Below are 12,223 nucleotides of genomic sequence, written 5' to 3' on the forward strand. Positions count from 1 at the left end.
GTGTCCGTTTCGGCCCTGACCATATCTTAGATTCATAAGTGTTTTTCATTGAAGCGGCCATTACTTCTCACTTATATAGGTGATCTCCTATCTAGAGTATCATGCCATACTCTACCTCTTAGGTATAGGAATCATTAAAAGAAAACTTAACCTCACCACATGTTGCAGGTCTTTTCTACTTGGATTCTGTAGGAATGAGCCTTTATTTATTCCAAGTACTCAAACTAATATTTATAACTTAGTTGTCCCATTGAACCAAAGTCATGGGATCTCCACTTCACAAGGTTGGGTTACCGCTATAAATATTTTATTTTGTGGGTTTTAAGCTCATTCCTCTCAACAGTTTGTACATTTGATCTCTATTTATACCTTTAGTAAACGGATCCGCTAGGTTTTCCTTTGATTTCACATATTCAACAGAAATAACTCCATTTGAGATCAATTGTCTTATGGTATTATGTGTCCGACGAATATGTCGAGACTTACCATTGTACATACTGCTCTGTGCTCTTCCTATTGCCGATTGACTATCACAATGAATGTTAATGGAAGGCACTGGCTTATTCCAACAAGGAATATCTTCTAGGAAGTTTCTTAGTCATTCGGCTTCTTCCCCAGCTTTGTCTAAGGCAATGAACTCAGATTCCATAGTGGATCGAGCTATACATGTTTGCTTAGACAATTTCCATGACACCGCTCCTCCACCTATTGTGAATACATATCCACTAGTGGACTTGCAGTCTTTTGTGTCAGATATCCAATTAGTATCACAGTATCCTTCTAAAACTGCAGGATATTTTGAATATATCATACCATAGTTCCATGTATATTTCAAATATCCAAGCACTCTCGTTAAGGCTTTCCAATGATCCTTACTTGGATTACTTGTGAACCTACTTAACTTATTTACTGAATATGCAAGATCTGGACGAGTACAAGTTAGTCAAGTACATTAGACTACCAATTATCCTTGCATATTCCAGTTGTGAGTTGGGTTCTCCTCTATTCTTTGCTAAATGAACACCTAAGTCTGTAGGAGTTCTAGCAGGACGACTGTTTAAGGTACTGAATCTTTCAAGCACATTTTCAACATAGTGAGTTTGTGATAAAACTATTCCTTCAGGTATTCTAGAGATTTTAATCCCTAATATGATATCACACAACCCCAAATCTTTCATATCAAAAGACCTTTTCATCATATTCTTGGCATTTATAATCAACTCATGATTACTTCCCATAATCAACATTTCGTCTACATAAAGGCATACAATAACATAAGCATTTGCACTACCTTTAATATAAACGCATTTATCACATTCGTTGATTTTGAAACCATTTGACTTCATTGTAGTGTCAAATTTTTCATGCCATTGCTTAGGTGCTTGTTTGAGTCCGTATAGTGACTTGACAAGTTTACACACCTTCTTTTCTTGTCCGGGAACGACAAATCCCTCAGGTTGTTCCATGTATATTTTCTCTTCCAGTTCTCCATTCAAGAAGGCTGTCTTTACATCCATTTGGTGAATCTCTAGGTTATGCAATGCAGCAATAGCTATGAGAACACGAATGGATGTAATCCTAGTGACTGGAGAGTATGTTTCAAAGAAGTCATATCCTTCTTTTTGTTTGAACCCTTTAGCCACTAAACGGGCTTTATATTTGTCTATAGATCCATCTTCTTTGTATTTCCTTTTAAGGATCCATTTGCATCCTAAAGGCTTACAACCCGGAGGGAGATCAGTCAACTCCCATGTATGATTATGCATGATGGATTCTATTTCATCATTTATAGCTTCTTTCCAAAAAGAAGCTTCGGGATTGGATAGAGCTTCTTGAATAGTTTTTGGTTCATCATCTAACATGTAAGTCATAAAATCAGGACCAAAGTACTTTTCAATTCTTGCTCTCTTTCCACGTCTTGGTTCTTCATTGACTTCTTTAGAATCATTAGTAGATTCATAAGACCGTTTAATGGAACCTTCTTTTCTTTCCTTACAAGAAAAGTTGTTTTTAAAGAATATTGCATTCCTTGATTCCATAATCGTTCCTTCATTAATATCAGAAATCGTTGACTTTTGCACCAAAAACCTATATGCACTACTATTATAGGCATATCCAATAAAAATGCAGTCAACAGTTTTGGGTCCAATTTTAACTTGTTTTGACTTTGGTATCTCTACTTTAGCCAAACACCCCCACACTTTTAGGTATTTATAAGATGGTTTGCGACCTTTCCATAACTCATATGGAGTTTCATCTTTCCCTTTGTGTGGTATTTTACTAAGAATGTGGTTTGCAGATAGTATTGCTTCCCCCCACAAGTTTTGAGGTAAACCAGAATTTATCAACAACGCGTTCATCATCTCCTTGAGAGCACGATTTTTACGTTCTGCAACTCCATTTGATTGAGGTGAGTATGGTGCCGTAGTTTGATGAATAATGCCAGAGTTAGTGCAAAATTCTTCAATTGGAGCGACATACTCTCCACCTCTAACACTTCGAATCATTTTGATTTTGGTACTCAATTGATTCTCAACCTCATTCTTATAATTTTTGAAAGCTTCTATAGCTTCATCTTCACTTTTCAATAAGTAGACGTAACAGAACCTTGTGCAATCATCAATGAATGTAATGAAGTACTTATTCCTACCTCGAGTTTGCACAAACTTTAAATCACATATGTCGGTGTGAATTAAATCAAGTGGATTAGTACTTCTTGTTACAGAATGGAATGGAGCTTTGGTCATCTTTGCTTCAACACAAATCTCGCATTTATCTTGTGGATTTCTTTTAAATGCAAGTATTACATTAGAATTCGCAAGTCTTTGTAATGTGTTGAAGTTAACATGTCCTAATCTTTCATGCCATAAATTAGAACTTTCAAACAAGTAAACAGAATCATTCACTTTATTCTTCGCCTCTTGGCGGTAAACATTTATTACATTCATTTTGAAGAGACCATTATCTTGGTACCCTTTTCCAACAAATACACCAGCCTTAGTTAGGACAAACTTGTCCGATTCAAACACAAGTTTAAAGCCAGCCTTACTTAACAATGATCCAGAAACTAAGTTCTTTCGAATGTCTGGCACATGAAGCACATTCAACAAAGTCATCTCTTTTCCAGAAGTCATCTTCAACACCACTTTGCCAATTCCTACGACCTCAGACGTTGTAGAGTTTCCCATAAACAATTTCCTATCACTTACAGTAGTGTAGGATGAGAACATTTCCTTTTCAGCACATATATGGCTAGTGGACCCGGTGTCTACCCACCATTCCCTTGGATTATCCACCAAGTTGGTTTCAAAGACAACTACGGATAGATCAAGTTGTGATAGGTCTATTGATACATTCCTATCTTCGATGACATTGGCTTGCCTTAGTTTCTGCTGTTTGTTGTCTTTCCTTGGAAAACGACAGTCCTTGGCCATATGATTTGGTTTGCCACAGTTGTCAGCAAGTTCCTTTGAACTTCTTGGCCTGCCCTCGTTTCTCATTTTGAGGGCGTTTTCTCTTGTGACTGGTGCTAGATTCTGTCAGATTGGCCTTGGCCTCAGCCTCCATTGTTCTTTTGTGAGTTCTGGCTTCAGAAGTTCGGCTATCTTCCTCAATGCGAATCCTCACAATTAGATCTTCAAGTTTCAACTCCTTGCACTTGTGCTTAAGGTAGTTCTTAAGTCTTTCCACATTGGTGGCAATTTCTCAATAATAGCCACCACTTGAAATGGTTCATTGATATCCATCCCCTTTGCCAATAAGTCATGAATAATAATTTGAATTTCTTGTAACTGGCTTATTACAGATTTGGCGTCCACCATTTTGAAGTCCAGAAATTTTCCAACCACGAACTTCTTTATGCCTGCGTCCTCTGTTTTGTATTTCTTCTTCAAGGAGTCCCAAAGTTCCTTGGCAGTGGTGACAGAACAATAGCACACTGTAAAGTGTGTCATCAAGTCCGTTGAGTATGTAGTTTCTGCAGAGGAAGTCACTGTGATTCCAAGCGTCAAGTGCAGATCTTCGTTGTGTGTCTGTGTCGTCTGCAGCAACGACAGGGGGTTCCTCCTTGAGAAATCGAGATAGGCTCAATGTGGTGAGATAGAAGAGCATCTTCTGTTGCCAACGTTTGAAGTCGGCACCATTAAACTTGGGTGGCTTTTCGCCATATGCGGAGAGCAGCAGCAACTGGAGTGAATGATGTAGTCGACATATCCAAAATAACAATGATAATAAAAATTTCGTCTTGCGATTGTTATACGTGGATATTACCCTGGATATATTGGATGTCTTGATTCACGAACAAAAGCAGCAACTTGAATATCGAACCAACCGCAGCAACAAAAAGATCAAGTCGAGCAAGGAGGATCTTTTCTCCGCAAGACGAAATTGCCCGTATATAGTGCTATACGTCGCAGGCAATCGTCCCCAAGATACAACGACATCACGTCGAGAGTTTGCAGCACTTCAAATCTCGAATTAGCCAACACAAATATGCAAGAGCTCTCAAGTATTAAAAGAAGCAAAGAATGCAGCAAGATGACATGCAATTTTTTCCAACCCCTATTGTGATGAATGTGAGGACTATTTATAAGAGATCATTGGATGTGTTGAGGAGACATGTTTCTTCAGACTGGATGCTTCGAATAGACACCATTTTAGTCAATGGATACCCTGGTTGGGCGCCAAGGGACGCGCATGCTTTCAGAATCAGCGCTGCGCGCGCAGCCGCGCGACAACACGCGCGCAGCACACTGTCTGCGCGCCCGCGCGAGAACCTGCGCGGCCGCGCGCCTTGTTCTCCTTCGGCACACAGTAGAGGCCGCGCGCCCTGTTCTGGCTGATGCTCGAAATTCCAGTGACATGCGCGCATCCGCGCGGGATGTGGCGCCCTTGCGCGCGTACCTCTGCCCAAGTACATCAATTTGCGACTGAAAAATTTATTCTTCAAATAAATTTGTACCGCACCGACCCGAGACGAGCACGCGCGCGCGAGCGTTTCACAAAGTCACAGCCTATCAGCGACTTTCTCCTTCTAAAAACTTCTGGTACCCCTAGGGGCCCAAACCCCTATTCAAACTTGGAGTTTATAAGGGAGACATCACTTAGCTATTTTCTCAATGTGGGACAACTCCCACTCTCTTTTTCTATTCAACAACTCTTCATTATTCATTTATCCAACAATTAATGGGGAAATGGATGCAAGAAGATAAAGGGAGTAGGAGGACATTGTCTAATCCTCTAATACGTTGGTTTCGGAAGATTATATTATTGAAAGATAAGTACATAAATAATAATAAAAAAAGAATGGTTGATATAGAAATGTAAGTAGTGTCACGTTTAAGATAATTTTTGTCAACAAGATAAATTAAGGATATTTTAAATAAATTATCCTTCAAATATATTAAAATTACAACCCTAATTTATTTTCCTTCGACTACTCTTCTACCAAACGAAACAACAACGGCTCCCCAAAAAACTCAATCGGCTCCCCAAAAAGATGCAGCAGATATCCTAAACTTTAGGATTTGGATCATCTGCTATGTTGAAAAGACAGTATTTGGTGCTGTGTATTTTTTTACACGAGATGATCACGTCATCATCTTGTGGACATCGTACCATATGAGATAAATTTAAAAATTGTCAGATTAAACAAGATGATCATGTGATCATCTCGTATAAAAAGTACACAACACTTGGTAATGTATTTTCAACACAGTAAAGATCCAAATCCTAAACGGATTTCCACGGATTTCATCTAGGGATCAAATTATTTTTTATTAATCACCTTAACTAATTGCACCACACTATTTTTTTTCTATTTTTTACCATCATTAAAAATAACAATAATAAATCACACACTATATATAGTGCCTTTTTTCCCCTTAAGAAGAACATCAAATCGCATCATTTAAATTTGTCATAATATTTAGCTTAAGGTTCTAATAATTTATAAACAATATAATTAATTAAATAAATTGTTATTTACTATTTCTCAATTATCGTTCAAACCACATGACAATTTGATTTGATTTTTTTTTTAAAAAAAAAAGGACGCGAAACCTCATTTAGATCACCCCTTTAATCTAAGTAGAATCTCGCTTGCTCAAATCTCACCTCGTCGGCCAACAAGTGCAGTTAGCATCCCGGTTAAATAGTTCAAATGCTGGTATAAGTACAATGCAAAAACTAGTGTCTGTGAAAACAGCATTCATCCATATGTGAGCCCTGCAGAAGATGTAATTGTTCTACTTTCAATTCCAGTGACAATATGTGGCCGGAATTGAACTTTAAAGATAACCAAGCAGAAAGAAAAGAGAGCAATCTGAAGAAAATCCCCTACTTTGCATGATTTGATTCAGCATGCTTCGTTTTAACTGGCTGGATGTACAGAAAACCAAGCTAAAACAATGCCTAATCCAAAGCCGCTAAGATTACTATTTTACATCAACGAATATCAACCAGCTCCAATATCCATCGAGTTCCATATACACATCTCTAGCTCTAATCCCCCGTTTGGATTTAGAAAGCCAAATGGAACTAGCAAGAAATCTGTGGGGGGAGATCCTTCAATTCTACCCGGAAAATTGTTTGTGTATGACTTTAGCCTGAGGCAGCTATTCCCTCTTTCGGCCACAATATCGTATAAATATTGTTCCCTAGATGAGCTTGGGCTTATGCAAGTAATTAAAACTGTATGACCGATGCTTTCGATTCCCTTTTTGAGAAGAAAGAGGATACCGTCTTTTTCTGCTTGTAGAACAATGAATGCTTCGTTCTTGTTTAGGGTGACTGGTAAAGGGCTGTTATACTGGAAACGTCTTCCTGAATCCCAGTGCTTGCTGCTGAAATGTCCTGATAACTGATTGGACGAGCCAATGAAATGGCATTTTGGAATAGGGCAAGCACAAGGGGAGCAAACACAGAAATCTTCATGCTCTTTTCTTTTTGTATAATCCACGATTTCTACACAACCATATTGGGCATTTCGGCAGGGTGCTTTGACTGGATCGGTAATTTCAATATCCATACAGATAGTGTTACCCTCGTCATTGATGGGCATATATTCCTGAAGAAACATGGCAATTATCTCTTCATTCCATGAGGAACACAGTCATAAAACAATTCACCAATATAATTATGCTAGTTTTTAAAGTTTGCACAATTCAGTCAAAATAAAGCTTTTAAAAATCGAAAAGTCATCAACACATCCTTCAGGGAGATCATCTTTTTTCACAACTTTTACGATAAAAACTCAACTACTTTGAGCTCACAGTAGCTGGGAGGTTACAGAGCTAATCTTTCATAAATCGACATTAGATGAGAATGGGAAGTAATAGGAGTATGGACATGGCATAAGTAAACGTTCACCATTTTCAACAGGTTTATATTTGGCATCTAGCCTTTCATGGCTAAAACCAATATTGCTTTATACGTTACATAACTGATACGAACAAGGGAACAACAATTTTATAGTTCCACCAAGAAATCACAATCATCAACTACAAAAGAAACTGTTAGTGACAAGGGAAATATGATTTTTCAATAATTTATGAACATAATGGAAATCATTAATTACCTCTGCTGTAATCATTCCCCCGTTAACATGATCTTCCCCATCCTGCATAGTGAAAAAAATCCACCAACAGGGTTTAATTAAAAATAGAGATAAATAAAAGCAATTGCCAATGGAAATTTGATGCTTTACAACAATGTCCAACAGCGCAAAATAAAGCCACAGCCCACGAGCAACTTGAAGAAAATTGATGGGTAATGCATACAAATGGATTTTGGGCATTTGGCAATGCAGATATACCCCTTATTTGAAGCAAGATTACTGTCCACCAATTATCTCAGAAAAAAATTTAGAAAATGATTTGCAGCAAATACAAGTCCAATGATATTAATGAGATCAAATCAGTCAAATAATTGTGCAAAGGCCATATCCAAAAAGCTTGTCATGAGAAGTGCATGCATAGAAAAGGGGATATGGACTAGTTGTAAGCCATTAAAAAGATTGGAAGGGACATCTCGTAGCAGTCAATATTGTATGGGAATGGTACAACATATTCCAAAATATAGTAAAGGACGAAATCTAATTAAAATATTAGACAATGGAAAAGGAAAAGAGATCTTGTATCTACAGGCTGCAGTAGCACGTGACCGGAACTGGACATGGTAACAGGAACATATTTTTGTCCTTTTGATACTCAGGCACAAACAATACTAGCCTTTTAGTACATTCCGAAATCAAACATAAAGAAGACAAAAATCCAGACTTCTATGATCCTTGTGAATAATCGACTTAGAAACCTATGGAATAGCAGAGAAAGAAACAAACTTCTGGCATAATTTACCTGATATTCATCCTGTTCAAGTAGAGGGAAATGCTCGACCTCTTGTGACATTATAGCCAATGGAATGCTGTCATCTTGGTTCCTATACCCAAGAATTCCCGTTCCAAGACCTCTTTCCTTGCAAACAACCTGCAAGAATTGGATGAAGTTGGTTATCCAATTGAATGCCAAGTGCATCATACCATATATATAATATACCTCTCCAAAGCCATAACCACCAAGCTCTCGCTCATGCTTCTCCCTCTCGCTAATTTCTTCCTCGCCCCAGGAGGCTAAGCATGGAAAGATTGCAGGGGATAGTTCAGATGGTTCCCCAACAGCAATGCTCTCATAGTAAAAGAGCTGTAAACAAATAAAAGATCATACAAGCACATAATCGTTATGATTAGTTATAATATATTATTATTGATACTGTCTAATGCTAGATCACTAGGGGAATGACTTGGCCAAATATTTGTTAGGTCACACCTGAAGAAATAAAAGACAACCACCAACAGCACGCTGCTTCCCTTGCCGATAACGTGCTACCTCTCGGACTAGCCGATCAAGTAAGAATTTACCCCAGTTATATTGATGGATGGCATCCATGTTCGTCAAAAAGTGGAGAAATGACGGGCTAACATCCAGCCTCGCTGTGGGGCACAGAAGAGTGCCTAATACATAAAGGAGAAAAGATCTTTTAAAATCCTCTCCAGCTTCTGGAGCTGCCAAACGCTCCTCTAAGAGTCGAACAGAAATTCCACGATTTGTGGCATTGTATTTCTTGCGTAACTCAGCAATTAAGTCATCAGGTCCAGAGTTAACCACATCTTTCCCACTTGATGCCAACCCCATCACAAGCTCAACATCCCGAGGAGTTAATGGAATGCGCTCACCGCAAATCTCCAAGCTGCGTCGGACAGTGTTGAAGCGCTCCAATAACCAAAGACAGAGACTGCGGCGCAAAGTTCGGCATCGGAGATTAAGGATACTACCAAACCGCATTCCATTTACAGCAGCCTTCTGTTCAGGAGTGAGCCGCTGCAACACGTTTAACAATCGACCAGGAGAACACCTAGTGACAAGTTTGGTCTGCATGATATAGATCATAAATTCTACCACATAGAGGATTCCAGGGCGAGGCTACGATAAATTTCTGCATATACAAATGCCTGAAAAAATAAAAGATGTAAATACTTGTCTTCTAGGCTTGGGAACACGAGCAGGTGTCGTGTTCAGGTATTTATCCCAAACTTCACGAGCACGGCTAGTGTATTTTGCTTTATCTTCAGGAGTCATCAATTTCCATGCATCTGATGCAGCTTTTGTGGCCTGAAACAATCGTCAGTTACCACAATTTCAAACATTCTTCCTAAATAATAAAGAAAAAGATTAAAAAATATAAGATTAATAAAATATGATTACCGCTTTCAACCCTGAAGATTCGGGATGGGAAGCGGTGTACTCCTTAATAAATTCACGGCTGAAGGATGACATTGGATCATTAGTTTGACTGGGGAAAAAATAAAATGAAAATAACAGGTCACAAGATACCAGCTCAACTAAATTGAGTGCAATAATACCTAAAATGAACCCAAGAGCATGCTGGCCGAGGTGTTCCATCTTGCTTTTTCTTCCTTTTCCTACCCACGTCTGACTCCATATGCCCTTGTTCCTTTCTCATTACCGACATTATATCATCTTCACTAGGTACCTTAATTTCAAAAGGCAGGTCATCATACGAGCACTTTTCAGAGAAGCATGAAACAGTAAAAATATGAAACCCACATGATCAACAGTTTATAGAACCAAAGTTGTCAAAAGCGCAAAAAACACAGTGAAGCGAACAGTGAAGCGCTTCAGTACACTCCAAAGTGCACGGCTTCCATGATGCGTGCGCGCATAACAGAAAAACAGTTTTTTATTTAAAAAATCTGACAGATGAGAAATCGCCCACTAAAAATATGATTTCTCTATTTATTAAAAAAATAGAGCAGGGAATACCCTAATATTTTGTTGTCTATGTCCCACGTCACCTCTGCCCCACGTCGCCTTTGCCTTTTTCCCTCACGTTTTAATATTTGATACTCGAAAGATAAAATTGATAATGATTAATATTTGATATCTCATGTTCATATTTTTTAAAATAAATTGATTTTTTTATCCTTTTAGAATATTTTATTTATTGCGTTTTAAATTCCGTGAAGTGTGCGCTTCGCTTTGCACTTCAAGCTCGAGGACATCTGAGCGCTTTAACACGCCTTACACTTTTGACAAATATGTATAGAACAAAACAGATAAAAAAAACAATCTGAAAAAAAAAATTAAATGCACATCATTCAAGTAAGGAACTTAGAGTCCCCATATGGACTAAGAACACCTTAATCTGTCCATATCTTTCGTTGAGTTGATGGAAGTTTTCAATTTTAAGCAAAAGAAGTAATGAGTTAGGGGAGGATCCATTATTCAAGAAAACATAAACCCATGAGACACTAAAAATTGATTTCCGATAACCAACTAACACAAGCCAAGATAAACTGGTTGCAATTTCCAACTTCTCTAGTTTCTATTTCAAAATTCATGAAATTACATTGTTCCTCAAGGATCAGAAAGAGGAAGTGAAAAGGCTTAATCCCATCCAACACAAACATAGCATGCATGTATCCATGACGATGTTTTTCCTGCCCTGGACCCACCTGATTTTTATTTTTTTATTTTTTGGGCACACAAGCAAGTTTGTGTACAATTGACTCCACTATCAATAGTTTCGCATCAATTATGTTTTTGCAAAAATGATTCACTACAATTGTTAGAAAAACCCATTATAAATAACTCCATTCAAAATTTCATATTCCCCCCACATTCCCATACGGCAAAGGGTATTACAATGTTTATAATGCAAACTGATGATGATTCTTCACATGAAGCAACCGACTTTTGCTACACATAATATGTGGAACACCAAAAAAGGAGGGAAAAAAAGATACTCATTGAATCCAATACAGTGGATAACAGCTTTAAACGAGTGCAATTCAATCTCCGCCAATATAATTTCATTTCAAAAATAGCACGAATGTACAAGAGCAGGCCTTAGAAACTTAATGACAGGGGCGGCTTAGGTTATGAGAATGCCGAAACTTACAATCTTCCCTCTACGAGCAGCCGCGCCTGAGTCCGCCACATCGAATTCTAAGTTTCTAACACATGCAACCACCAAATAGTAATTAAATCATAAAACGAATATTAATAACAGCAAATTTATCAATGTCGAAGCCGCTTACCTGTTGTATGTCATATACAAAACAAAAATCAGCCATAAAACAATCAACTAGCCAAAATCAAACAAAACTTCACTCCAGTAAATTAAGTGCAAGTGGTATCAGGTATGAAAATGAAATTAAAGAAAAACGCGAAGGTTTGAAAAATAGTTACCAAAGTAGTCATCGGATTTTGAGGATGAGATCAGCGTCCAGATAAAAGACGGCGAATCCCCGACCTCAGAGGTTTTCTCCTAGGAATTCCGAAATTAATCGGAAAAATTTTCCGCGCTCTTTGGTATTCACGGCTGGGCTTTTGATTTTGTGCATTCTAGGGTTGTACCTTTGGGATTTTGTTCTTTCGCCTCGGGGAGGGGTTCTATTCCACTGGTGTAGCCGGTTGCCACCCTTTTTCACGTGATCATCTGACACGTGTCAATCTCAGTAATTTTTTTATGAAAATACAAATTGGAGTTTTTGGGAAAAATAAAATAGGGTAAGTTACTAAATTGTCACAAATTGCTTTACTAATAAAGACATTTTTAAAAATGGCCTCCCTGAAAATCATATTATCAATTTTGACTTTGATTTTATTTATTTTTTCCGATTAGACTCTTGGCTTTTTCACTTGCT

General features: G+C 38.0%; 1 protein-coding gene across 3 annotated transcripts; it reads right to left on the reverse strand.

The window, feature by feature from the left end:
* Nucleotides 1-6,323: 6,323 nt before the first annotated feature.
* Nucleotides 6,324-11,962, reverse strand: LOC142510755 (uncharacterized). Of its 3 annotated transcripts, none has more exons than XM_075619628.1 (10): nucleotides 11,766-11,953; nucleotides 11,476-11,530; nucleotides 9,917-10,047; nucleotides 9,759-9,816; nucleotides 9,531-9,665; nucleotides 8,823-9,425; nucleotides 8,553-8,696; nucleotides 8,355-8,483; nucleotides 7,577-7,618; nucleotides 6,324-7,066 (listed from the first exon to the last, which is right to left on the reverse strand). In XM_075619628.1, exons 3-10 carry the CDS (start codon nucleotides 10,024-10,026, stop codon nucleotides 6,455-6,457), a joined length of 1,833 nt encoding a protein of 610 aa, XP_075475743.1. In that variant the 5' UTR covers nucleotides 10,027-10,047; nucleotides 11,476-11,530; nucleotides 11,766-11,953; the 3' UTR covers nucleotides 6,324-6,454. The 3 variants fall into 3 exon arrangements, with proteins under 3 accessions (XP_075475743.1, XP_075475746.1, XP_075475741.1); XM_075619631.1 differs by having other exon boundaries at nucleotides 11,476-11,614; XM_075619626.1 differs by lacking the exon at nucleotides 11,476-11,530 and having other exon boundaries at nucleotides 11,766-11,962.
* Nucleotides 11,963-12,223: the final 261 nt, after the last annotated feature.

The sequence above is a fragment of the Primulina tabacum genome, chromosome 1 (genome assembly GCF_025594145.1).
Source record: "Primulina tabacum isolate GXHZ01 chromosome 1, ASM2559414v2, whole genome shotgun sequence".
Lineage (NCBI taxonomy): Eukaryota > Viridiplantae > Streptophyta > Magnoliopsida > Lamiales > Gesneriaceae > Primulina > Primulina tabacum.